Source organism: Anguilla anguilla, chromosome 9 (assembly GCF_013347855.1).
Source record: "Anguilla anguilla isolate fAngAng1 chromosome 9, fAngAng1.pri, whole genome shotgun sequence".
Lineage (NCBI taxonomy): Eukaryota > Metazoa > Chordata > Actinopteri > Anguilliformes > Anguillidae > Anguilla > Anguilla anguilla.
The window spans coordinates 4,417,498-4,445,289 of record NC_049209.1 but is presented as its reverse complement, the minus strand read 5'-3'; the positions used below and the strand labels follow the sequence as shown (position 1 = coordinate 4,445,289).

The 27,792-nt window shown below is 48.4% G+C and overlaps 1 protein-coding gene across 1 annotated transcript; it reads left to right on the top strand.

Moving 5' to 3' along the window:
• On the top strand, positions 1 to 27,792 carry aff4 (AF4/FMR2 family, member 4). Its single transcript, XM_035435005.1, is given in 21 exon segments — positions 1 to 2,019; positions 6,699 to 6,825; positions 10,921 to 11,790; positions 12,044 to 12,088; positions 12,419 to 12,505; positions 12,890 to 12,926; positions 13,136 to 13,205; positions 13,715 to 13,807; positions 14,880 to 15,033; positions 15,607 to 15,861; positions 15,863 to 16,462; positions 17,764 to 17,849; positions 18,230 to 18,470; positions 19,226 to 19,323; positions 19,893 to 19,956; positions 20,657 to 20,793; positions 21,477 to 21,548; positions 22,039 to 22,132; positions 22,626 to 22,669; positions 23,033 to 23,250; positions 23,689 to 27,792. Coding segments are annotated over 21 exon segments (3,537 nt in total). The 5' UTR covers positions 1 to 2,002; the 3' UTR covers positions 23,817 to 27,792.

Below are 27,792 nucleotides of genomic sequence, written 5' to 3'. Positions count from 1 at the left end.
CTGGATAAGGGCGTCTGCTAAACGCCTGTAATGTAATGTAAGCTTTATACGCACGCACGCACACACACCCACACACACTTTACAACTAGCACTGCTAATATGGCGGCTATGGAAATAAGATGGTGTTCCATGCTGAGATGTTGTAAACCCTGTGAATTTATGGTGTGCCTGTTCTGTTACTCTGTGTGATAAAAGTAACACTTTGCATCGCTGGCCAACCTCTTTATCTTTAAAACATCATAATCTGTGTACATTTTCAGCTAGTTGCCTTGTCTATCACCAGTTATTAATTTAATTTATGAGTGTAAAGTACCCAGTAAGTATCGCAGTCTCAGATGTCTTTACTAGCCAACCACTTCAGTTGCTTGAATCTAGCTAACAAGCAGCTATAATAAGACTCCTGAATCGCTCCAAAAAAATGCAGCTTTCTGCTTGCTCGTTCCTGATATAGCCTAAATAAAAACATTACGATATAAGAAATAAAAAACAAGGGACCCTGCCAAGAACTCTAAATGCTCACCAAGGGCCACCTAAGAAAGGAGCAATTAGCATACATTTCCCAGCATGCACATCTGTGTCCCCCATTGTGGTACAGATACAAAAACCTTGCAAGAGGAATCACCCAGTGACTGATATTCAAGATGACATCACAGTCTTCAGCATAGGGGTGTTAATGGGCTAAGAGGGTCCCACACCTGTCACTGCGTTACCTTTGTAAGTCTCAAGGTAGGAGCTAGTCTGTGGGGATAAGTGTCCTTAGACCCTTACAGTGAAGTCCTTAAAATGGGCGAAGGTCCACTATAATAGTGCAAGAGAGGCTGAAGCTGCCTGAAGTGTATTTAGAAGTGCTTGGTTGTGTTTATTTGTAGAAGTAAAGACGAGTAGGAGCACAGTGCACTGTTGAGCCGCCTAGCTCTGTGCTAATTTGCATGTTCCTGAACTCTGCAAATGTATGATCGTATTTATGATATTATTGCTTTTGGAAGCTGCAGAAAGTGAACCGTGCCCTACTTTGCATGATTCTCTTTCATCACTTCGTACTGTATTTGTTAAAGTGGCAAAATCGCTGAATGTTCACACGCACGCTCTACAGTGGATTTTACCGGCGTCCTGAATATCTGCAGACTTGTACTGCTGAGTGTGAAAATAGGAGCTGTGCCTTTAAATAAGTTTTTCTAGGATGTACGGATCGCCCCGGTTTATGCTGGGGGAGGGAAATGGCTGATCGTAAAGGTGGTTTTCATTGGTCAGGGTGTCTGTCTTCAGGTCTGTGACATCACACGGAGGAGAGGCTTCACTGGGATAAAATAACATCTCCTTTTATGGAACGTGCTGGCCTGTTCCATTTTGCTAGAGAGGTTTACGAGACGTGCACTCTGAAGAAGAAAAAAACTGCTCCCATTTGAAAGTTTCGTTGTACTCTTAAGAATTTAAAATGGGCAGTTTCCTCGCGTGTAAAACAGAAATGTTGAACCCAACGCTAGAAATGCGCATCTATTCTATTTAAAGCATTGCAGTTTAGCTCCTGTGAAACTAGGTGGTTTGCACCTTACTGCAGAAAAGAACATGCTCAAGTCTCAAGTTTAGAAATCTCAAGGGCATATCTCAGTCTCCCCTCTGTAAGGCGTTTCATATAATGCATATTTTTGAACGAATCTGGCTAAACAGCTCCTCACTCCTCATTTACGTGCCACCTCTGTTTGGCCTGTTGTCCCTTGTCATAACACCCCCCTGATGTTCGTGTAAAATGGTCTTTCCCGTGAACGTGCTGTACCCACCCCTCCCTAAGTCAGAGTTATCCTTACGATAAAAAAAAATAATGTTGGTTCTCGATTAGACTGGATCTGAAGTAGATAAAGAAATTGCCTGGAGAACGGCATTCACCGGTGAAAGGAAAAAAACAAAAACAAAGCAAACCCGGGACAGGAGATTATGAAAATACGACTTCAGGATAAATTGGAGTTGAACTGAATATCTCGCCAATGTTTCACTGGTTTCAACCATGGCCTCTCAGACAGGGTGAGCAACAGTTTTGCTTCACATTGTTACAACAACATTTCCTGTTTGTTTATAAGGGTTCGGACAATTTCCGGGTGTTATAAACCCACGCGCGCAGTTTTGGCAGTACAGTTTAGGCGATTTTGATCGGGAAAAGAAGCTTGATCTTGGCAAGCAGTGACACTGCCTTGACTCCGCTATTTAATGACTGTAGTAACTGCGACTATCCTATTTACCTACTGGCGCTTTTATTCGTACATTCCGTGCCTCCCTTTGTCACGTAGACCTGTGATTTGACCGTGTAACTGGACGACTTTTGCAAAATTGGAACGGACTCTGACTGCGTGGTTTACGGTGGTAATGCAGGGTTAGTCCTTCCCCTGTAAACCAACATCCATGAAACGTGACCTTATCCGGGTACTTGAGTAAATAAGCAAACACTTCGGTACTATGATTATTTTTGTTTCGCAAAGAACATTTTTCGGGATGGCATTACTTCAATTATTTGTAAGTGGCCCTTTTAACTATTTGAACGGTTTAATTTCAGCATGCCGCAAGTCTTCGACATTTTAGTGTAGTAGTTTACCTCTGGGAATCTTTGCGGACGAAAGTAACTTGCCGTGTAATTTTCAGGTGACGTTACGTGTCTTCCCCAGAAACTTGCATCAGAACTGCTGCTCTGTTGTTTGGCTGTCACATGTATTCACAAGCTGTAATAGTGAATAGGCCGACATCCAGCGCGCACCTTAGTTCAGTACTGTTAATGAGAAGTGCCATTGTTTTTATCAATCAATGCTATTGTTTTTATCAACCCCTATATCCAGCCCAGCTTGTAATGCCACATGTTTTACATCGTATACGTTTTTTTCACCTAATTCCTTTATAGCTGTGCATTCACTATCTGTTTCCAATCGTCAGGATGCCTTTATGGGAAGTTGCACGCTCCGGCCTTTGGCTCATTTTGTTGCCATGGCAGAAACGGGTCTGGAATTTTAGTCACGTGCTTTATCTTCGTGCGGCCTAGGCCGCGCATAGCTGTGTGTACACACTGCCTTGTTTATTCCCCCCATTTACAAAAAAAAAATCAAACCCCACGGTTAGTCACTTGACACTCCTGTACATATTGGTTTTTTAGGCCTTGCCTCTTACGTGGATTGATGACTGCTTAGCTGTAAACATGTCTGTAAGTGAAACGGCATGTAGTTGCAGAAGTTTGCGGGACCTCTCCGTGATGACCAACGCCAGCGATTTCCCAGAACCGGCTGAATTGCGCTGTGCTAGCAATGCGATTTATCTGTTCGACAAGGTTCCTAGTGCCCCCGAGAGCCCCTGTGTTTACCGTATGCTCGCTCTGCTCTGTGCTGTGAATTTATCGTCATTCGCACACCATTTGTTCCTGCTCCGGCCTCCACCTGAGTATGTACTCCATCGGGAGAGTCTCGATTTGGAATTATTTCCGAGCCCCGTGTTCCGTGCTCTTGGTTTTTACTGGTTGAGTATCTGAGTATTCTTCCGTTCAGAGAGCACTTGAGATCTTTTTTTATGGCCCGAAGTACGAACAGTCCTACAATACCTGCCTGTTCAGTGTAATTGAATGCCCATTTCCCTTTACGCCATCAAGGAATCTATCTACAGGCTCCTACACAACATGCATGCAGAGAATCTCTTACACTTAATTTCTTATGCTTAAGAAATTCAGAATTTCTCAGCCTTTCATTACGCCATGGTAATGTAAAATGTAAGTGCTGCTACTGCAAATAATACTGTGCGTGCAACCAACAGTAGGCTATACTAACAGACCATTCTTCCAGATGGCTGTAATGACCCTTTTTATTTTTTTTACCATTAGACCTTGTTATAATGGTGTCCTACTATAACCACAGCTGCTGCTGCTACTACTACTACTAATACTCATAAATAATAATTACTTGTAACTGTTGTAATAATCATGGTAGATTTCTGCCTGCCAAAGTCCAGGTATACTGTATAAGATATGTGGACCCTTTTGACTCGCCTCTTCTTTTGTATCAAGGAACTGAAGGTGCCATTTCCCAGTAACAGTGAAAAATGGCAGCATCCTTTCTCTTACTGGTATTACTAGCGCCTTGTAACAACATTAAAGGTTCGTCTCATTATTTCATGCAATTTAAGCGAATTATATTTAGGTCAGTTTAGCGTGTCTAAGATTCCACTTAAAATCGAAAGCAATCAGAACTTTAAAAACGTGCAACGCGGTATCATTCTTGACCGAATAACTATTTATTTGTTGATTAATTGCTTGCGGTATGTGCGCTAATTTGTCTGCTGTAGGGCCTACTTATTTTGACGCCGGTATTGAAGTACTGAGTGAATGATCGTGTAGTGAAGGTTGTCGGTGTTGGAAGAAAATCAGGTGGTGCTGGAGCTGAACTCTTTGCTTTTTCAGTGCCCTTTCTGCTCTATAAGACCGCTGGGGTTCAGTTGGGATGGTTCCTAATCGCAACTATAGTTCTTTTGGGAAGCACCTTGAATTTTATCGATGCGCCTCATGGGTTTTTTTTTTAACCGCGAGCATCTGGGCTCTATGGCTGCTTTGGGAATCGGGGCCGTGTTGAGCTAATCATCATTTCTTCTAATTAGCCTCATCCCTCCATTGGTTCTGCTACTGCGCTGTTCCCTGCTCATTAAGTTACGTCACTGTCTCCCGTCTTGTCGGCGTTGAATGTGGCTTGATTGGTCCGTTGAGTCGATGCGCAGGAACCAGAGATATTTACGGATTGCGTTTAACCGGGTCAGTCGGTGCGCTAAAACTGGTGCAAACCACCAACTACGGCAGCTTTGGATTTTCAGGCTTGTATGCGATCTTGTTCAGCACTTTAGAGAGTATGCTAATGGCCGCTTCTAAGGTGCTTATTGTGCTAATTCAAAGTGACTGTTCAGCACCGCCCCCCCCCTTCCCCGCCCTGGATCCTGTTTGCTTTCTGGGTGGGGTTATGATGTAAAACAAAAACATGTTCGTGTACGTCACAGAAATAAGCAGGCAATGGTCAGGTCATGCGCAGGCAGTGCGGGTAAAAATGCAGCGTTTGTGTTTATAAAAACGTGCTTGTCGCTCATTGGGGCTTTTGGCTTTTTTTGTAACTGTCGTGGTTCGGAGGTCAGGAACAAAGTATTTTGTCCATGACAATAAGGACAAAGAATCGTATTTTCTTGAAAAGAAATGGCCAAAAGAGGTTCCCCCTCAACGTGCTTGCCACCTGGAGAAAATGCAGTTGGTTTAAAAATAAAATAAAAAAAAACCCTTATTTTTAACTCTTAAAAAGCCAGTACTTGTGGAATTTAAGTCCGCATCAGGGCAGTGTTGAGGAAGATGGAGGCAAAGGTTTTTTACATTTGTGTGAGCTATGATGAAATCCTCTGTCACTGCAAAAAATTTGGTCAGATTTCAAACACTATTTTAGCGTTCAAATTAACATTTTCTTAATTGGTCTCGGTTTTAGTCAAGTTGTGAATGAGTGTTCTCTGCCAAAGCTGATTAGACACGTCCGTGAGCCTGATATGAAAACTTGGGGTTGATTTAAAATAAAAAAAATAAAAAAATTGGTGACATGAATGGAGACTTAAGCAAACATATTGTACAACTCTTTGGCAGTACCCAGTGAAAACTTTCTCGGTGAAGAAATGACTCGGTAATGATTGAGCCGGCTTGTGTGTGTGTGTCTGTGTCTGTGTGTCTGTGTGTTCCATCAGATATGAAGTGAATTGGCTTTAGGCCCGAGGAGTCATCAGTCCTGTCATTTCAGCCAGTCAAAGCCAGATTTGCGAGAAAGTGCCACTTCTTCAGAATAACTCTGACTTACTTACTTACTTGTAAAGGTTAGATTTGAGCTCCAAAGATGAACAGTGTAGAAAAGCTCTGCTCTCATTAACAGTCGTAGACAGCACGTTAATAATTATATGGGCCCACAGAAACATCGGTGATGGCAAGCAAAACCTTTCAGTATCTTTGTCTTTTCCCTTTATACAGGATTCTGAACATTAAGAACTTTTTTAAAAATTATTATTATTTTTATTTTTTTATAAATGAACATGATCAATCTTGTGTTTTAATTCCATCGTCCAACCTCCATTTACCGAACAGCCTTTGGAATCTGTAAAGAGTTGTTGCTAAGAGGGGACTTTTCAATGTTGGGTAAAAAAAAGACGTGAAGTTGTTACTATTTCTGCTTGGTTGCATTTTTTTTTACCACAGTATTGGAGATAAGAAAAAGGGGGGGGGAGAAATGAATAAAAATCCTCTCAGCTCAGCACTAATTTACTGCTTGTGGGCATCCCCAGCATTCCTTCAGAATGACTAAATGGGTTTGGCTCTGAAGTAAAAAAAAATTTTTGGGAGGCTTAATTACTGTTATTTAAAAAATCATCAATGCAGGAAATTTCCCTGGACCATTTAGTGCAAATCTACACATATATACACATATATATATTTAGTTCATATATATATTTAGGTCATATATATGCATACACAGTATTCTCTTTCAGCGATTAGTTTTTTAATATTTATTTTTGGTGTTTTAATTTGGGGGTAAATCTGACTTTTTGTGAAGAGCAGCGAGCGGTGAACTTTGTCCGCTTGATTCTGAATGTGGAGTTGAAGCGTCTGAAAGCTCTGCCGGCTCTTGTGTGTGCCCCACGCTCAGTGACTCTGTCTCTGTTGTTAGCAACATGAACCGTGAGGACCGGAATGTGCTCCGTATGAAAGAAAGAGAAAGGCGAAATCAAGAGGTCCACCCGGGAGGAGCGGCCTTTCCAGCCAACTCCCCCCTCTTTCCCGAACCTTATAAAGTTGTAAGTTTGTTTTTTGGTTTTTTCTTTCTTTTTTTTTGTTCCTTTTTTTTTTTTTGTTTGTTGTTATTTTTGGTAAAACATTTCTGTTATTTTGCTGTCTCTTTCTTGGGGTTTCACACTTTTTTTTTTTTGTTTGTTTGCCCGCATTTGTGCTGTGTTGACTTTTGTCGGATTGGCCTGGAGAGAGGAGGAGGGGTGGGGGTGGGGGGGGGGGGGGGGGGGGGGGGGGAGAAAGAGAGAAAAAGAAAAAAAAAGAACAGGCAAGGAATAATCGCTGATGTTGTTCATGTGTGTTTGTATTGGACAGTGGCAGGGGAATGCTGAGGTAAGTGTGCTTTTAGGGGTAAATACAGCAGGTGTGCTTTTTTTCCAGCAGAATATGAGATACAAACTGTGGCGAAGCTCTGCGCTGACAGTCACTGTCCATCCCATAAATACTTTCACCTTAACTCCTTTACCCATTTACCATGCATTTGCGCCCCCCCTCTCGCCCCCCCCCCCAGTTTATGAGGTAAGTACACGGTGCCAGTCCCTCTGCTTACTCAGATTCCCTCCCTCCTATGTTGTATTTTGCTAGTTTTCTTGCAGTTGAAAGCATCCATGGTGACAGCCCGCTAGCGAAATGCATGTAAAATGGATGTATAAGAGATTCCCCTTGAGTTAGCACCCCAGCTGGGCATCGGGCCTTTTGAGTAGTTGCCTGTCGGTAATGTCTGTGGCTTCTGAGATTCCCCATCCTCCTTCGGAGACCTGTCCTTTGGCCCGGTCTTGTTAAGGGAAATCATCTGTCAGTGTTTGAAGAGCAATCCATGTTTGCTCAGAGCAGTGTGGTCAGGTAGCCCCTCCCCCTCCCCTCCCCTCTACAGTAGTAATGGTTAAGAGGATTGCCCCTCCCACCCAAACCCCCACCCCTCAGGCCCCTGCTTAACCTCTGATGTGGGCTAACCTTAAGCAGAGGTAAGTGGTTGCCGTGGGTGATAGGGGGCTCGTCACAGGAAGTGGTCTGGAATGAGTCTTGACAGAGAGCTGAAGCTCAGGGTTCAGAGGTGAGTGTTGCCCTGCAGCCTGCCTGTCTCTCTCCGTCTCTCCCAGAGGAGGACCAGGGCCACCCACTGTACATGAAGCTCCCCCCCCCCCCCACCACCGTCCACTTTCCACTATAAGGTGGCCCTAGCCTTAGCTTCTGGGTAGATTTCCAGTATTCTGTTTCACCATTAATTCTTTTTGTTGTTGAGCCAACTGAAGAACTTAATGTTGAGATGTCTGGAAGGTGGAAGTATCACGAGGTTTTTTTTTTTGGCAACGTTACAGGAACGGTACATTAACGCTGACCGACCGACCAGTTGCACACGCACACTGTGTCCACATCCCCCTTCAAACATTTATTTTTGCTTAATGTTCCTTCTTCTCCCCTCTGCCAACAACGTTGGTAATTGATTATTAAACATCCTACTGATGGCTAAGCTAACTACATTACAGAAAGTGCAGGCAGCTGTAGAATTTGTTTTTTTACTGCACTGCAAGAATGAGAAGCAATCTGACACCGTTTTTCCCTTTTCCATAAGTAAATTGAAACCGTAAGACCTCGATTTCCCCCCTCCCTTGCTTATAGCGCTGAGACAGCATGTCCCCCTCCTCCCACATCTGATTCGTATGACGCCTGAAGAAATCCAGACTCTTCAGTGGAAGCCCAGCTAGGCCAGGTCCGCTAAGCCTGGCTTGGCATGGCTCGGCATGGTTTGGCTCTGCTTGGCATGGCTCAGCACGGCTTGGCTCTGCTTGGCACGGCTTGGCACAGCTTGGCTCTGCTTGGCTCGGCACGGTTCCGTCAGTGCCGCAGGGGTGTCAGATTTTGGATGTGACCTCTGCATGCTAACCCATATGATTTTTTATATAGGGTTTCACAGCTTACGAACAGGGCCTACTGCTCTGGGCTGCCGTACTGCTCCTGTGCTGCGGTTAGCCTGACACAGTGTAACAGTTTACCCCCTGAGCCCCATCGTGGGGTCCGTTTCAAATAGTCTGGCTCGGGGCTGGGGGGGTCCCAGAGGAGCGCGTCCTGGCTAAGCCTCCCGGCTTAGTCTCCTCACTGCTTTATTTAGCCGAGTTTAGGCAATAAATCTAGGGAGAGAAAACAGGCAACAGATGGGACATTGTGTTCAGTGAGAGGGGCGAACGGACCTCACTCATCTAATCTTAAAAAAAAAAATGTTAAAAAGTTTTGGACTCATTTGCCGATTTCTCGTTGTTGTACGAGCTCGCTGAGCTGCGCGGCTCGTAGTTTTTTAGTCTTTCTAAGTTCTTCGGCCGACCGCACACGCCGGACATGCCAAAAATCAGACGTTGTAAAATTTCAGAGGAAATATGAGATTTGACTGTGTAATCCCCTTTTTAAAAAAAAAAAAAGAAAGAGAGAGAGAGAAGTTGATTTTATTGGGCCCCAGATTAGTCATAGCACCCTAAAAAAAAACAGGGAACGAGTAATATGATTGGCTACTCTTCCATTACTCATTTCCTCTTCCTTTCCTGTTCCATTTCAGGGGAGGTCATGACGGTGCCATATAACCGCTCAGAGTAATTTTCAGCGTCATAAGCGACATTGTCACAAGTTCTTAGGCAAACCAGAGTTTTCCCTTTCCTCCCCCCCCCCTTTCCTTTTAAAACTATTTTTTTGTCAAATAAAAAGGATTTTTAATTCATCGCTTCAAAAAGTGCCTTGGAAATGTCGATTGCTGGCCAAAAGGTCCAAAGTAAGGAGTGTTTTCTGCTACCCACCCAAAGCCCTTATCTGAGGTTGCTTTTGAGATGGTGGATGGAGTATTTTTGGTGGGGTGAGATTTTTGGTACCGTAATTCCGATGCATGGCAGCACAGTTCTTGCATTTTGAGTCTCGGTTGTTGGGGCAGTGGTCAGGAACAACGGCTCATTCCCATTGTCCACGTGTAAAAAGATGTTTAGAGCCCCTAGCAGTCTGCCACATTAATTAAGCCTGAGGACAGAAGTGTTGCCGAAATCCCCTCAGTCGCACCCCGCAGAGCTTTGCTGTAGGTTTCTCAGATTGGGCTGTCCCTGAAGCAGCCTTTCCCCAGAGGTACTGCCCCCCGAAGGGCCGGGGGAAAACAGCTCACTCTGTGAATCGCCCTCTCGAGTAATCTCATTCCCTCAAGTTGTTTTAAAAAAAAATCGGTTTCAAACGTAACCAAAGCATTTCCTGCAGAAAGGCTGCGTGTCCAGGCAAATTCACATTTCGTGGCGCTGTGTGGTAAGAATTTCTCTAAAAAAACTTATGTTAGCTAAGAATAAAATAAAAGAATGGGCATCAATCGCTTTGTTCTGATTGCACAGTTTAATAATCTCACAGTGTTTTAAAAACGGTGGGGGCTGCATTGTTTTAGTGTATTATTTAGTGTTTTATGCCGTTCCTTTGAAGAAACCCGGCTGGTTGGAGGCTGTGAGGTTGTGGCAGGCTGTGAGGTAGGTTGTTGGAGGCTGTGAGGTTGTGGCAGGCTGTGAGGTAGGTTGTTGGAGGCTGTGAGGTTGTTGGAGGCTGTGAGGTTGTTGGAGGCTGTGAGGTTGTTGGAGGCTGTGAGGTAGGTTGTTGGAGGCTGTGAGGTTTACTGAAGCGAGCGGACGAGCGGACGAGGCGTCGCCCGTGTACGTTCTGCTCGTGGCCGCGGGGAGAGACGGCTCCTCCTCTGCGGCCGCGTTGCACACACACACACACAGAACCAATTGGATTCTATTACTCTGCCTCCTCCGTTACCTGGGAGGGCCACCTGCGTCCGCCAGGAGCCTCGCGGGCGCTCTCCCCGCCTTGGCTGCTCGCTCGTCTGCTGCGGGACTCCTGGGAGGAGCCCGCGAGGCCCGGGAATTAAAAAAAAAAAAAAAAAGTTGGCCCTCGTTCGTTCAGTTCAGTAAAAAAAAAAAACGAACGCAGGATGTTATCCTTCTCTCTCTGCGCCCCCAACCCCCCCCCCCCTCATTTTTGTGTGATATGGCACCCTGTTGCTTACTGTGATTCCTGTACCCTGCCAATAACGCCCCCCTCCTTCCCCCCCCCCCCCCCCCCCCCTTTGTGTCTCCCGCTGCCCTCAGTCCAGTAAGGAAGACAAGCTTTCTAGCCGTATTCAGAGCATGCTGGGTAACTACGACGAGATGGAGAAAGAGCTGATCAGCGAAACCACTCTACCCAAACTCGGCGTCGTGTCCAAGGCCCCTGGCTCCTCGTCCTCGGAGGACAAGTCGGGACAGTCCCTGTTCGGGGACCAGCAGCGAGGCAGCGGCGGCGGCGGCGGCGGCGGCAGCGGCCAGAGCAGTAAATGGACTCCCGTCGGCCCGGCCGCCGGCAGCTCCTCCCAGTCTCAGAAGCGTTCGTCGGGCCTGCAGGGCGGCCACGGCGGCAGCCAGCGGTCCGGCGGCGGCAGCGGCAGTGGCAGCGGCGGCCAGCGGCACGAGCGGGACTACGGCGGCAGCAGTAAGAAGTCGAGCAAGCATGGCTCCGACCACTCCAAGTCGTCCTCGCACTCCTCCAGCCCCGCCAAGGGCTCGCTGAGCGCGGGGCACTCGCGGGCACACGCGGCAGCGGCGGCGGCCGCCGGCGAACACCACGGCAAGGAGCGCTACCGCAAGTCGCCGCACGAGCGGGAGGCCAGCTGGGACTCGCCGTCGCGCGTGCACACCTCGTCCTTCCCCGGCGGCGGGGGCGGCGGCGGCGGGGGCGGGGGGCAGCACTCCGGCCAGGCCTTCCCGCCCTCGCTCATGTCCAAGCCCAGCTCCATGCTGCAGAAGCCCACCGCCTACGTGCGCCCCATGGACGGCCAGGAGACCGTCGAGCCCCGCACCTCGTCCGACGGCTACGGCGGCCAGTCCCACGGCGGCCCCGGCGGCGCCGGCGGCGTCGGGGAGATGAAGTCCAGCAGCAAGGCCTCCCTCGCCAAGCTCAAAATCCCCTCGCAACCCCTAGAGGTAGGACCCGGTATTACACACAGAGCGCTGCACTATTCTCCCATTTCCCCTGAATGGCCCATTTGTCCAAGTAGCATTTTTTTTAGCATATTACACATGTATATGTACATTTTTATTCCTCAAAAAAGTTGACACCAGAAAATTCTTTTTAAATGTCTTGAACTGTGTTTTTAGCCTAATTGTAAGGTGCTGGAGAGCCTTTCACCTTGCTGTGGGATGTTTTTTTCATTCGTATGCGGTTTGGTTTTTGCAGGCGTCCATGTCCGGCGAAGCCAACTGCGTGGATGAAATCTTAAAGGTAAGAGGTCAGGATGGTGGGCGCTGGGTTTGGGGGCGGGCTTTGTGGACGGAGTCGCTGGCTTTGCGGAGGCTGCTTTTCGAAGGTTACCCGAGTCCAGAATGCTAATGTTCCACTGAACGAGAATCACCTGACCGACTTGTCGTGCCTCTGACCAAGTGCTGATGTTGGAAATCGGACATGTGACATTTGCGTCGTAAAAAAAAACTGCACTGCAGCTTATGAAACCCAAGACACAGAACGTTTGGATGTCGCTGTTATTTATTACAAGCTTTGGAGACCTGCAGGTTTTGGATTTCCCCCTTTTTTTTTCTTCTTCACTTCCTGCAGGAAATGACCCAGTCATGGCCGCCTCCGCTGACTGCCATCCACACTCCCTGCAAGACGGAACCGTCAAAGTTTCCCTTCCCTTCCAAGGTCAGACGGGACGGGGCGTTCTTTTCTTTCCGGAAGCCGTCCCATGACCAGCATGCTTTTATGCATGTTCTTTTCCTTTTTTTTTTTTTTTAAAGTCAATACAAATTTTCTTAATCTAGAATAAATTTCTTTTTTTTTTAAAACACTAAGCATTTTAAACACTTCTAACTGACCCCAAAACTAGTTCTCTTATTTATTGTTTGTTATTGTTTATTTCTTGTTTGTGAACTCAAGGCCCCAGTGCAGGTCTAGGCCAGCGGACCAGGTTGGCGGGTTTAGCCCCAGCGCTAAAGCAGCCGGCCGCTGGTTAAAACGCATGTGCAGCTGCAGTCATGTGTGCATCTGCCCAGCGAGGCCTAACTGAGCCCTGGTTTTTCCTTACAGGACACCCAGCACCCGAGCTACCCGACTGGGGGACACAGTAAGTTCTCCTTGCCCTGACGTGCTACTCCGATGGAGCTCTGAGGACAGGGCGCCTAGCGCCCGGGCTCTCAGGTTACTTTTGCTGGGGGATTATTTGTCTTCCTGTTCTTCAGTTTCTAAGCTCTCTCTCTCTCTCTCTCTCCTTCTTTCTCTCTCCCTCTCTCCGCTCCTCCCCCCCCCCCCCCCCCCCCCAAAATCCACTTTCAGAGAGGTACGTTTCATCGAAGACGTCCTCAAACAGCCACCAGCCCAAACCGTGCGAGGCCGAGCAAGCCAAGTAAGTACCGTCCCTCTCCCGCCACTTCCCCAGGAACGCTGCGATTCGCTCTCGTCACTGAACGCTTTAGGTTGTTATAGGCCATCCAAGCTAATGCCCCCACGTGCATCATTCCCTTCTACATCACAGTTCATTCCTTTCTTTAACCCTTTGAGGTGTGAGGTCACAAACAGGTGGTCAGCACGTTCTTAACCAAGCATTCTGATGCTGATGTCACAGTCACTATCTGGTGACCGAGAGCAGCGGAGTTCTGGAACACTGACTTGGAATTTTGAAGAAAGAAAAAAACATTCCAAAAAAAAAAACCCAATTCTTCAAAAGGGTTAATTTGAAATGCTATTTTGTGAAGATGAGCCCTGTTACCATCGCGCCCGGCTGGGCTGCTCTGATTTTATCTGCTCGGATAAAGACCACATCAGCGTTCTGCTGGGACTGCAGTGCCCTGCTTGTGTATGTCATTTGATTCCCTTTTTTTTTCTTTTTTTCTTTATTTCCTTTTTCTTTTGTAGCATGTTGGAAAATGACCTGAAAATCAGTAGCAGCGAGGACAGCGACGGGGAACCCGATTCTGTGAAAAACCCCTCGAGAAACCCCTCAGCCAGGTACACCCCCACCCCCCCTCGCCCAAAACCCCTCCCCCCAGCAGAGTCATGAAACAGTTGGGTATATTCTAATTGGCCTGATTAACGAGTCTCAGTGTCATTGCTCATATCGGCCTGTAGAGACTGATACAGGCCGCCTGATTGCATGCGGTTGACAGGGCTGATGATGTTAGTTCCGGCGGGTCCTCTTCCGCGGGACACCCCACACATTTGCCCCTGCCCCGCTGCTTGTTTTGGCTCGTGACTGAGCCGAGCGGGCGGGCGAGGGAGCGATCCTCCACGCAGCTGCGCACGGAGGGGTCTGTCTGTGCCATTAAAGCTCCAGGGAGGTCTTGTGCAACGGTGTCCTGCCTCCATTAAGCTACAGGATGCGGCTTCATTTAGCAAGAAAAGCGCCACGTTTGTAGAAACGTGTGAGGAAGGGTTCCCTCAACTGTGAGTCTGATGACTATGAGAGTCACGAGGAAGGCTTCTCTCCACCTAATCTGGTCAGACTGCAAAAACACGGGTAGGGTCGCCCAGTGCCTGGAGCATGAATCCACTCCAGGTGTCACAAGAAGCCGGTTGGTGTATTTCAGGGATCTCAAATCCTGGGGGGCTGTTGTGTGTCTGCTGGTTTCTGATGTGTTCCTGCACTTGAGTGCATAATGCAAGTCATTGATTGGCTAAAGAGTCTGCTCACCTTGTTTCCGAGCCTAAAAACTTCTGCTGTTTGGAAAGAAATTGCCAAAAAAAAAAGCCTGCAGAGACTGTGGCCCTCCAGAACTGGCGTTTGAGACCCCTGGAGTTTGAGAACCCCTTGAGTTTGATACCCCTTGAATTTGTGACTGCTGGAGTTTGAGACCCCTGGTGTACGCACCTGCCAGTGTACACAACCGCTGGTGCTAAAACCCAGAATGGCGCACACTGCTACACATCAGCGCCCTCCCCAGCCTGTAACCCAGTTCTGATGCCCATGATGGCCAATACGCCATTTCCTTTCCGCTTGTAGTTTGTTCTGGTGTCGGTCTGTCCCGCTGCCTGCTCTAGCATTGACCGTCGTTCCGTCCGTCCGTCTTGTCTGTCGCCGCAGCAACAACAGCAACAACAGCGAGGGGGCGGAGCACTCGCGGGAGGACTCGAGCAGCCACAGCGGCTCGGAGAGCAGCTCGGGCTCGGACAGCGAGAGCGAGAGCAGCTCCAGCGACAGTGAGGCCAACGAGCCGCCGCGCGCCGCGTCCCCTGAGGTGGGGTTTAAAGTTAAGAGGGTTTTAACCTTTCTAACCTCGCTCTCGCTCCGGTCTGCGTGTGTGTGTGTGTGCGTGTGTGCGTGTGTGCGTGTGTGCGTGTGTGCGTGTGTGCGTGTGTGTGTGTGTGTGTGTGTGTGTGTGTGTGTGTGTGTGTGTGTGTGAGACAGACCCGCTAGGGAGGAGCAGGCAAAGGGGCGCCACCTGCTGGCCGTTCCTATTTGTGTCAGGTTGTTTGGTGGTGGGTTTTTTTTTTTTTTTTTTAACCCTGCCCCTCCCCCTACCCCTCCCCTAGTCCCTCCCCCTACCCCTCCCCTAGTCCCTACCCCTCCCCCAGTCCCTCCCCCTGCCCCTCCCCTAGTCCCTCCCCCTACTCCTCCCCTAGTCCCTCCCCCTGCCTCTTAGTCCCTCTCCCTACCGTAGTCCCTCCCCCTTCACTGCCCCTTGCAACGTCGATGAGGTCAGTCAGTCACTTTTAATAAACGAAACGCTCTTAATAAACGAAAACCTCCGATGAACGGAAACCTCCGGTCGATCGCTAATTCCGTTTCCCCCGCTTTCGTCCTCGTTCAGCCCGAGCCGCCGACGGCCAACAAATGGCAGCTGGACAACTGGCTCCACATCGTCAACAAGTTCTCCCCGGCCTCCCCGGTGGACAGCAGCAGCGCTCCCGCCAAGTACAAGAAGGACGGCTCGGGGAAGGGCTACGGCGGCCAGGGGGGGTCCAAAGAGTCGGGCTCGTCCGGGCCGGGGAGGGACCTGCGGGCCACCCAGAAGGGCTCGGAGAGCGGGCGGGGCCGGCAGAAGTCCCCCGCCCAGAGCGAGGGGGGGGGCCGCCCCGCGCAGGACGGTGGGCAAGAAGCAGCCCAAAAAGCCCGAGAAGCCCCCCGTGGTGGAGGAGCCCAAGGGGGGGCTGAAGGTGGAGAGCGAGCCCCCCCCGGAAATCCCCCCGCACCAGCCCAAGGCCGCCACCAAGGGCTCCCGGAAGCCCAGCATCAAGAAGGAGCCCAAGTCGTCGCCCCGGCCCGCCGCGGACAAGCGCAAGGCCCCCAAGACGCCCAGCAAGAACCCGCAGAAGTCGCGCGAGTTCGTGGAGACGGACTCCTCGTCCTCGGGCTCGGAGGGCGACGGCTCGCAGACGCCCAGGTACGCGGAGAGCATCCGCACGCCCGTCTGCATCTTCTCGCCCATGGAGGAGAAGGGGCTGATCTCGCCGCTCAGCGAGCCCGAGGAGCGCTTCCCCGCCCGCCAGCAGGTGCTGGTGGTGAAGATCGACCTGCGGCTGCTGTCGCGCGTGCCGGGGCGCTCCTTCCGGGACCTGGACCCGCAGCCCAAACCCGACCGGGACGGGCCCCTGGAGCGCGACGGGAAGGACTTCGGGGAGAAGCCGTCCGGCGAGAAGCTGTCCAAGGGCAAGAGGAAGCCCAAGGTGAGCCAATCCACCGACTCCTCAGTCTCTTTTACTCCTCCGCCTTTCATCCCTCGCTTTTACTCCTCTGCCCTTCATCCCTCGCTTTTACTCCTCCGCCTTTCATCCCTCGCTTTTACTCCTCTACCTGTCATCCCTGGCTTTTACACCTCCGCCTGTCATCCCTCGCTTTTACTCCTCCGCCTTTCATCCCTCGCTTTTACTCCTCCACCTTTCATCCCTCGCTTTTACTCCTCTGACTTTCATCCCTCGCTTTTACTCCTCTACCTGTCATCCTTCACTTTCACTCCTCCGCTCTTCATCCCTCGCTTTTACACCTCCGCCTTTCATCCCTCGCTTTTACTCCTCCACCCTTCATCCCTCGCTTTTACTCCTCCACCCTTCATCCCTCTCTTTTTCTCCTCTGCCCTTCATCCCTCTTTTTCTCCTCTGCCCTTCATCCCTCGCTTTTACTCCTCCGCCTTTCATCCCTCGCTTTTACTCCTCCGCCTTTCATCCCTCGCTTTTACTCCTCCACCCTTCATCCCTCGCTTTTACTCCTCCACCCTTCATCCCTCTCTTTTTCTCCTCTGCCCTTCATCCCTCTTTTTCTCCTCTGCCCTTCATCCCTCGCTTTTTCTCCTCTGCCCTTCATCCCTCTCTTTTACACCTCCGCCTTTCATCCCTCGCTTTTACTCCTCCGCTTTTCATCCCTCTCTTTTACACCTCCACCTTTCATCCCTCTCTTTTACACCTCCACCTTTCATCCCTCTCTTTTACACCTCCGCCTTTCATCCTTCACTTTTACTCCTCCGCTTCTCATCCCTCGCTTTTAGGCCTGGATTCAATGGTCATCCAGGCGAAAACTTTGAGGTTTACTCCACATCACAGTACCTATGGTTACTGCCTCTTGGGTATTTTAAAGTAGAGTGTTAGGAGTGAGCACTTGCGTTATGTAAAGGCCATTTCTGTTGCTTCCCATGAGTACAAATACATGTATTTACAAAATACAAAAAAAGAGAAACAAAGAAATGTAAAACAGGCTACCTGTCCTCTATAATGTGGTCTGTGTAAAGTATTTTGTAAATTGCGTCTATAATGTCAGCAGTATTGTAGGTTATTTGGCCTTGTTGAATGCTGGCTTATTTATTTATGAGTTTGCAGCAATAGCAGTGTTCCCTCTCTGTGTTACAACTCTGTAAATAGCCTTAAACATCCTCCATGGTTCTTTCACTAAATGACCTCGTTCTCTTGAAACAAGCTGTGGTTTTGAAGACGGGAAAAAAAATTAAAATGGCGGCGTGTGCTGTGTTCGTCCGCAGAACGAAGACGATGGTGTGAAGAGCGAGAGCAAGAAGCCGCGGCTGGAGGAGAAGAGCGCATCGCACCACAAGTCCAGCAGCAAAGAGTGAGGCCCCGTCCTTTATTACTCTATTAATCTTTATTTGGCTTTATTGCATTTTAGTCCTTTTCACTTTCACGGCCAAGGAAGGGACGGCAGTGTAGTACAACGGGTAAGGAGCTAGCCTTGTAACCTGAAGGTCACAGGTTGGACTCAACGCTTGGACACTGCCGTTGTACCCTTGAGCATGGCACCCAACCTGCATCGCTTCAGTATACATCCAGCTGTGTAAATGGATGCAGTGTAAATGCTGTGTAAAAGTTGTGTAAGTCGCTCTGGATAAGAGCGTCTGCCAAATGCCTGTAATGTGAAGCTCTAGGCCCTTTGATGACCAGTTTTGACCGGTCTGTTCCCGTTTTCTCTCTCCGGTTTTTTTGGGCGCGCAGGTCGTCGAAGCGCGGCTCGGAGAAGGAGAAGGAGCTGGCCCCCTCGCCGTCCATGGCGGGCCTGCAGAAGGCGCCGAAGGCGGAGCACGAGCGGCGGAAGCGCACCGCCAGCCAATCGTCGACCTCCATCTCCTCAGGCAGCGCCGGCAGCAGCAAGGACGGCGCCAAGAGCGGCGGGAGCTCCTCCTCCAAGCACCGCAAGCAGGAGGACAAGCAGGGCCGGAGCGCCAAAGACGGCAAGGTGAGGAGGGGCGCGGGGGGACCACCTCCCAGAAACGTTATTCTTACCGCCAGCGCTGATCAGCAATCGCTGTACAGCCCCCCCCGCCCCCCACCACCCCACAAACAAAACACAAAGCTCCTCCATCACATCACCCCCTCACTCACAGCTTCAGTTAGGGGGAAAGCTGCCACAAAAAAACCACCGCTTACAGCGATCACTGTACAACTCCCCCCACAACCAAAGTGCAGTGCTTCACAAACACCCCCCTCACTCCCAGCTCCACTAAGGAGGGGGTTGGGATTACGTCCCCCCCCCCCCCCCCCGGGGCTGCGGGTCAGCACTGATGCTGTCGGACGCCAGGCTGCGTGTCCTGTCCCAGAGGCCTCGTCTGTTCGCACGCGTCACCCAGCGGCTCCCTCACCCAGCGGCCCCCTCACCCAGCGGCCCCCTCACCCAGCGGCTGTCCCTCTGCCAGCAGCTCCCTCTGCCAGCTCCTTCACTGGTGTAATTCCACCTCCCTTTCGTCCTCGCAACTGGAGCCTGCAGCTCTGATTACGCTCACAGCTCACTGTTGTGGTCCAACTCTTTTTTTTTTTTTTGTTTTGCTTTTTGGTGCAGTTTTTTCCCCCGTCCCATTTAGTTTAGGAATGCAGGGCTTTGACCAACCGTAGCCACACTGACTTTTCCCGTTCCAGTCGGTCTGGTTTTTTTTTCTTTTGTTTTGTTTTTTTTTTTTTTTTTTTTTAAATTAAAGACGGTTTGTTTGACGACAGGAGAAGAGCTCGAAGAGCGCGGATAACCACCCCCCAGCTCCGCTGCTGTCCTCGGAGTGCCTGAAGCTGCAGCGATCGAAGCTGGCGTTTGAAGACAGGTGAGCAGGGTCGGGGGCGGTGAGGGGGCGGGGTCAGGGAGGGGGGCGGGGTCAGGGTCTTGATTGAAGACCACTATTGGTTAATCACTTGAATCAGGTGTCATTGTGCTGGGCTAAAACAGAAACCTGCATCCCACACAAGATTCTCCACAAGGGGGAGCTATTAGCGCTCCAGTGGCTGACACTTTCGGGGTGACACTTTCACATATTTCTAGTGATCAATCGTCAAATTCAATCAAATTTTATTTGTATAGCGTTTTTTACAGCAGTTGTCACAACTGTACGCTGTACAGACAACCCTGGCCTAAACCCCCACTGGAGCAAGCCTAAGGCAACAGTGGCAATGGAAAAACTCCCTGTGGTTAGTCTAGTGTTGTCTGCTTGTGCCACAGGTTGCCCTCCACGTTAAACCACATTTTATCGTTTTAGTGCTTCAGCCAGGCTGTGGAGACGCCCCCGCAGGTAGAATACCAGGGTTAGGGTTTGGGTTTGGGTTGGGCTTCGTAAGAGCTCTGCCTCGCCTCACTGACACCGTGTGACCTCCTCCTCCTCCTCCTCCTTCGTTTCAGGGTCCACTCGGCTGACTACTACCTACAGGAGGCCAAGAAGCTGAAGCACAACGCAGACGCGCTGGTGAGAGCCGTGGAAAGATAGCCGCGAAGAAACAGCCACCGGGCGGAAGGGAGATCTCAAACCCTGATTGCCAAAAATAAAAAACCCCGTCTGTCTTACAGGAAATGGCCCCTCGCACGTTGGCTGTTTGGTTTATTGAGATGTTCCAAGCAGCCTTTTTTTTTTTTTTTAACCCGCTGGGGGTTTTGTGTTATCTTGTCCGTGCTCTATTGAGCTGGCGGTAATGAGACCGCGGGCTTCACGGTTAACGCTGTCTGATTTTAATCTCCATTTTAACACAGGAAAGCTAATGGAACTTTAGTGGCTCGTTGAGCTGATGTCTGTTGTGTTAAAACACCCGCCTTCAGGTTAAACAGCCAGCAGAGGCACCATATTTATAAGTGCGAATGTCTCACGTTGTTTATTGAAATGGTCTGCGCCTATTTGGGGGAGACTGATTACCCACAATGCACCAGTTGCTGAACTGAGAAGGCCGTGCTCCAGTCAGCCGTGTTCCTGTTAGAAAGTCACATTACAGGCCGCTGCGGCGTGTTGTAAATTAGAGAAAAGGACGTGTTTGCAGGCAGAATGGGCCCATTACCGCAGGTTAACCTCACGGGTCAGCGCTCTCCTAAATGATGAGTGGGCGGGTGGGGGGGGGGGGGGTAGAGGTGTGGCCCCTCCCCTCCTGTTGACGTGACGCACGTTCTCTCTGGCGCAGATGGACAGGTTCGAGAAGGCGGTGTACTACCTGGACGCGGTGGTGTCCTTCATCGAGTGCGGGAACGCCCTGGAGAGGAGCGCCCAGGAGGCCAAGTCCCCGTTCCCCATGTACGCCGAGACCGTGGAGCTCATCAAGTAAGAGCCCCCCGCACGCCCGCCGCCCGCACGCCCGCCACCCACTCTCCCGCTCGGTCTCCTGCTCGCCCCCCCGCTTCTTACACTCTGCGGGGGGGGGGACACAGAGCTCAAACGAGCGCTCCGACGCCTTCTGTCCCCAGCCGGTATTTCCGAAATAGGACCTCGCTGTACCGAGCGGCTGTCTGTACAGCGAGTGAAGTCGCAGGCACACGCGCTGCTGAGCTCGCTGTGCGACACGCTGAACTGGCACAGGAGAGCAGCACAGGACTCTTTTATTTTCCACTGATCTATTTGAGACTGCTCTTTTCACCCGGCTTTGCGGTGCAGCGGTTAGGGAACCTGGGCTGGTAATCTTAACGCCTGTAATGCAGTGCAGGCTGTAGCTGTTGGTTGTAGCTGTGGGGGTGTAGCAGACAGGCTGTAGCTGTTGGGCTGTAGCAGACATGCATGGTTGTGCAGTGTTGTAATGTAGCACTTTGTTCTGCTGTAATGCAGTGCAGGCTGTAGCTGTTGGCTGTAGCTGTCGGGGTGTAGCAGACAGGCTGTAGCTGTCGGGGTGTAGCAGACAGGCTGTAGCTGTCGGGGTGTAGCAGACAGGCTGTAGCTGTTGGGCTGTAGCAGACATGCACACAGCGCACGGTGTGGTAATGTAGTGGTTTGTGCTGCTCTGTGTGTTGCAGGTACACTATGAAGCTAAAGAGCTACATGGCTCCTGACGCTACGTCGGCCGATAAAAGGCTGGCAGTGCTGTGGTAGGTTATCCTCTCTCCCTGCTCGACACCTTTATTACCTCTGTGAGGTGCTCTACAGTGACTCGCTAACAATGCCTCTCCCTCTCTCTTTCTCCCTCTCTCTCTCTTTCTCTCCCTCTCTCACTCTTTCTCTATCTCTTCCTCCCCCATCTTTGTATCTCTGTTGCTTTCTTTAACACTCCTCTTTATCACTCTCTCTATCTCTCTCCTCCCTTCTCTCTCTTTCTCTCCCTCCCTCTCTCACTTTTTCCTCTCTATCTCTTCCTCCGTATCTCTGTTTCTGTCTTCAACTATTTCTTCTTTTTTATTGCTCTCTCTGTCTGTCTCTCTCCTCCCTCTCGCTCTCGTCCTTTCCCTATCTCTCTCTGTTCCCCCTCTTATGCGCTCCCTCTTTCTCTCTCCCCCTCTCCCTCTTTCTCTCTGGTCTCTCTCTCCCCCTCTCCCTCTTTCTCTCTGGCCTCTCCCTCCCTCCCTCCCTCCCTCCCTCCAGTTTGCGGTGTCAGTCTCTGCTCTACCTGCGGCTCTTCAAACTGCGGAAGGAGAGCGCGCTCAAATATTCCAAAACCCTCACAGAACACTTGAAGGTGAGCCCTTTGGGAGCCGGTGCTCTCCCCTGCAGCTCCGCAGAGCTCGCATCGCACGCTGCGCAGCTGACTCTCATTTACGGAGGTGGCCAACATGGGCTGCATCTCTGGTTGTCATGCCAACCATAATTAGCCCTCATATTTATGCCATCTGACATTTCAGCTACACTTCTTCATAAGCGCATGAGTGACAGTCAGAGGCTGTTCTTGTGTCTCTATAGTAAACGTTTTGCTGTGATCTATTCTGAGTAACCAGTGTTGGTGTGTACCTCCAGTCAGCTCATTTAGCCGGGGTAATTGGTAGACACAAAATCCAGCATTGCACGCAAGCCCTCTAGGACTGGCACTGCTCTCATAGACTGCAGTATGCTGCCTGCGGGAGTCGTTGGATGTCTTACTGATCTGATGGAGACGCTTGGCAGAATTTTTCTTGCTGTAAAAAGTGTTAAACACTTCTTCCCTCCCTTCCCCACCCCCAATTTTATTTTTCTAGAATTCCTTAAGTAATACGCAAGCCCCTTCTCCAGGAATGGGGAGGTAAGTTGTTTTCATTTTTCTTTTACAGTTGTGTAATTAATTGGTACAGTTGACCCCTGATCTAACTGATTTTCTTCTCTAAGTTGGTTTAGATCTTTGATTTGGGAATTCAAATTTACTGAGGTGATCCTGTGAAGACATTTGCTTTCAGGGATACCAAGGCCCCTTTTATACTACCTTACTGATAGCATGCAATGTTAATGATATTTCTTCCTGTACGAAGTCATTTTATTTGGAGCAGTGAAGCCCTTTGAGGACATTAGTTGGTGCTGTAGGTAAGCGTGGGGACCCAGATTTATTCCTGGACGGGGGCCCGTTGTCCTAATCAGTGTGCATCTTCTCCTCCCCCCCCCCCCCCCACAGTAAAACGGCGGGCATGCCCTCCCCCGTCTCTCCCAAGCTGTCGCCCGGCAACGCAGGGAGCTACTCCTCCGGCACCTCCAACCCCAGCAGCGCCTCCTCCGTCACCATCCCCCAGCGCATACACCAGATGGCGGCCAGCTACGTCCAGGTCACCTCCAACTTCCTGTACGCCACGGAGGTGTGGGACCAAGCCGAGCAGCTGGCCAGAGAGCAGAAAGGTAACTGGCGTGAGGACTCTGTGGTTGTGTGGTTTATGGGGACCCTGTGTGTCCTTTGTGGGGAATGTGTGTGTGTCCTTTATGGGGAATGTGTGTGTTTCTTTTGTGGGGACTGTGTGTGTGTGTGTCTTTTGTGGGGACTGTGTGCATATGTATCCTATGTGGGGAATCTGTGTGTTTTTTATGGGGACTGTATGCTTTGTGGGGACTCTGCATGTGCTTTGTGGGGTCTTTGTGTCCTTATTAAAATAATATGGGTAAAATTCTCACACATTCTGTTTTTGAAGCCAGGATTTGTACCTGCAACCTTTGATTTCCCAAAATGCTACACAGCACACCCAGCGTTTTTTTCTGACATTTAGACTGAGCATCTTGCAGGACCAGGCTAATGTGTAACCTCTGTGGTGTGTGTGTGTGTGTGTGTGTGTTCTCTCTCAGACTTCTTCACGGAACTGGACAAGGTGATGACTCCTCTCATCTTCAACACCAGCAGCATGACGGAACTGGTGCGCTACACGCGGCAGGGGCTCCACTGGCTGCGGCTGGACGCTAAGCTCATTCCCTGAGAGCCCGCTAGCCTCCGCTCTCCAGAGTCCAGAGTCCAGAGTCCGCCACCCCCCCCCCCCCCCGCCCCGCGGAAGCTCGTCCGCCGCCGGCGTATCCATAACACTGTGTCCGTTTCACCGTCAGCTTGCCAAAAAACACTGAACAAATGAAGAGGAACCTAACTACTAAAAAAAACAACAGCCCTATGATGTTCGCGAGGTTTTTGGGAGGGTGGGGTGGGATCGGATCGGGGTCACGGGGGGCAAGTCAGTAATTACAGCATTCTGCACTCCCCTCGGTCGGGTACTTTTGGGTTACGTTAAAAAAAAAGCCATCTTTCTACCAGGTGTGATACCAATGCTTTATTGTTTTTTTTTGTTTTTTTTCCCTTGTAGAAACACACTACGAAAGCGTCTTTGTTTTTGTAGGGTGTGATGAAATCCGTATTTCTCTCTTATTTTATATATTTTTTTTTTTGGCTTATTTTAACCAAAGTACCTCTTTTTAACCAAAGGTGCTTTAAAGCTGAGATCTGTCCTTTCTGTTTTTTATATATCTATTTTTTGTGCCTTGTATTTGACATACAGGAAGTGAACTATCTGTTGAAGTACGAGGGCACCGGTGTCTCGCGTGCTCCTGCAAAAAAAAAGAAACGCGTTCGCCGTGGGCCCAGCAGGGGGAGCCAGAGCTCAACGATGTGACCGTTTGGGTTTGGGAAGGGATTGGGTAGCACCGCCTCGAAAGTACAGCGGACAGTTTGCTGGAATTTTGGGGTTTTAGCTGCAACGGATGGCTCTGGAAGCAGGTCTGCCTGATTCATGGAATCCGCCCCCCCCTCCCCCCCCCCGGGACAGATCTCATCACAGAAACTGCCCAAACTTTTGTACCTCACTGGGACACTAAAAAAAAAAAACCTGGAGCCACGAACACCAAACTACTGTATTTCTGCCTGTGAGCGAGTCTCCATATCGCCCCCTAGCATCCGGAGGCCTCTACTGCGCTTTTCGTATCCTCTCAAATTGTACCGCGACTCTCGGTCGACGTTTCTCCGCTCGTCCTGGAGTTGACCTCGCAAACGTGTCTTCATCAGTAGTTTTCCGGCATTATGTTTTCTCTCTTTCTCTCTCTCTCCCCCCCTTCTTTTCTCTTTCCCCCTCTTTCTTTCTCTCTGCTGTGGAAGTGTACACTAGATGGATATTCCATTGTGTATTTCTCATTTGGCATTACAGGGTGTGGAAGGCTAACGTAAACCTTGTCCTCAAAAAAAATAGTATTTAATAGTGTAGTCAGGCAGAGTTGCCCTCAGAAAAAAATCCTTTCATCAAGGGTATATATGCACTCGCATTTTAAGTCTAAGATTTTAATATTTAATGTAACATACACGTGATAAATCACATATATTTTATATCATATTTGGAAGCAACAGTAATTTTAATCCATTTACAGAATGCATAACCCAAAATAGATTTTATTTATATACTAGAGGACGGGGTTGTCAAAATCAGTTTTGGAACTTCACGCGTTGAAGGCTTAATAACAGGGTTGAAATAAATACTATGAAATGCAAAGTATTTCTATTGTATATGAAAATGTCATATTTAAATTTTAGAGATGGGATTAAGGGGTTTCCAAAGTAGCTTAGTAAAAAGTGATTTTGTGTATTCAAAATTATTTCGTTTGGGATAATGTGCTGTCAGAACATCCAGTGACATTCAGTTACAGGCATTTATGGATTATATTTATACTGCAGATTTTAGATTTAGCAGTTTGTGTTACTGGAGTAGATAACTGCTTTGAAATTAACCCTCTGTCGTATCCTTTTTATAGCTTCTCTCAGATAGTTTAATGTTTCATTCATGCACAAACGTGGACAGTAGAGATGGGTATTTCGTGAGAATGGAGAACTGCTGTGTGCGTTATGTTGGAAACGAACAGCGTTCGTGTTCTAGAGCTTATTTCATTGGCTCCCTGGTTGTCTTTTGGGGATACTGTTATTTCTTCTGACACTCAAGTGTTGAAGGACAAAAAAAAAAAAAAAACAATCTATGCAGCTTTATTTAAACCAAACCTATAAAAAATGCTTCTAGTTCTGAAATCATTTGTAAACCTGGCTTCTTTTTTTATATTTGAATACTGGGAGGTCAAAAATGGCGTTTCCATGAGAGATTTTTTTGGCTTGAGCTGTTAATGGAGGCTTGTTAACATTTTTCGTAAAACACTTAATGCAATGTTATGCTTCGTACGCGCAAGCAGCCCCTGAATTTGGGGGTGCAGTTCCCCAATGGCTATCAGAAGAGGCAGGTGAGCCAGTATATGCTGTTTGGGAGTGCCTTTTGAAAAAAAGGAATCTTGGTTAGATATGCCTACATTTCTAGAGATGCCCGCATTTCTCATGAAAGAAAACAGAGAATCTGGTTCCATTCGAAATGAAAAGGAACAACGATGAGATTTAAAGTTTTTTTTAATTTTTTTAAAGTGAATTTTAAAATTTAAAGTGCTCGTGAACCTGTTTGGATTGCCAGGTTTAATTAAATTGCATCAAGCCTTTATAAGGAAATTCTTCATGGAATCCCCACTTTTGACGTGTTGTAAGTTGCTTTTATGTTGTTCATCCTCTCAAATTTTAATTTATTTATACACTGGTGTAATTTAAGTGCAAATGTGAATGTCTTGATGAGTATCAAGATGGACACAAGGACATGGGAAAATATACATTACTGTTGGGATTTATACATTTTTTATTTATTTTACAGTCTCCTCTTTGAAATAGAGCTTTTTGATATATATTGCCATTTTGTTGGCTTTCATTTCAGGGCTATGAGCTTGTTTATTGTCAGATATAAACGTTATCATAGTGCACAAATCCAGGGTAAGAATAACATTTTAACATCCCACGGAAAGACATAACACTTGCATGTTTTTTATTTAAGTGCAACCATGTAAAAAATGTAAATAAATATATTTCTTTTAGGACCAATTTTTAAATGCAGTTCAACATTTATATTATGAATATCTTGTAAATAACAGTTGAATATATTATATACACACAATTTCCTTTTTTTAAAGTTTTATTTTAAGTCCCTCCCACCGAAGATGTTGGATTTAAACCTATGTATAAGAAATGTTTGGGTAGGATCACTTTGTTTTTACTGTATTTTTATTTGCATTTCTTGCTTCAGTGTTGTCATCATAATCATCACTGACGTGCTTTGATGAAGTATAGATGTTCTATTTTATATATGGTATGGAGAGGATTCTCTGGAAATGGGTATTGTTGATCAAATCAAGTGAAGCTGGAAAATAATTGTGTATATGGTTATCCATAAATCCGATTCATACAACTTTAGTCCATAACTCCATGTTGAAAAATGTCCATGCTGTTTAATGGGAACCCAAGGATGCTTTATGAAGAAAATGAAATTTGACGTCTATCATTTAATTCGTAGCTGATCAGGGATTGAAATAGTGTTTTCATTGAGGGGGGGTGGGGGGGGGGGTCAAGTATTTTAAAAATTGACCTTTGGGGGTTGTGGGTTTCGCATACCAAACGCAACCAAGTCTGGGGGTCGAACAAGCCTGATTTAGAAAAGCATGTCCAACTGAACACTTACCCTGGGGTTTTTCTCGCAGTTCCAGCCTAGATGCCTTTTCAATCAAACATTAAAAAACACTTTGAACGGGGCAATGTTATATATATCCAACAGTTGTAGACGTTTGTAGGCTGTTCTCTTCCTACGATAGTCTTAAGAGACCTCGGGGCTTCCAGTTGGAGAGTCGGAACTGGATTATTTTTTAACATAAAAGTATAATTATGGAGGATTAACAATGGTACTCGTTCATCTTTCAAGTCATTTTATTTTCTTGGAATAACATGTAAATGAAATCCATTCTTGTGAAGTGAGTATTAACTTGTAATTATAAGGGGGTTTCTCAGTCTGTCCTGTATATTCTTTGTATTTTGTTGTATTGAGAATAAAACAAACCGTTACGTTTCGA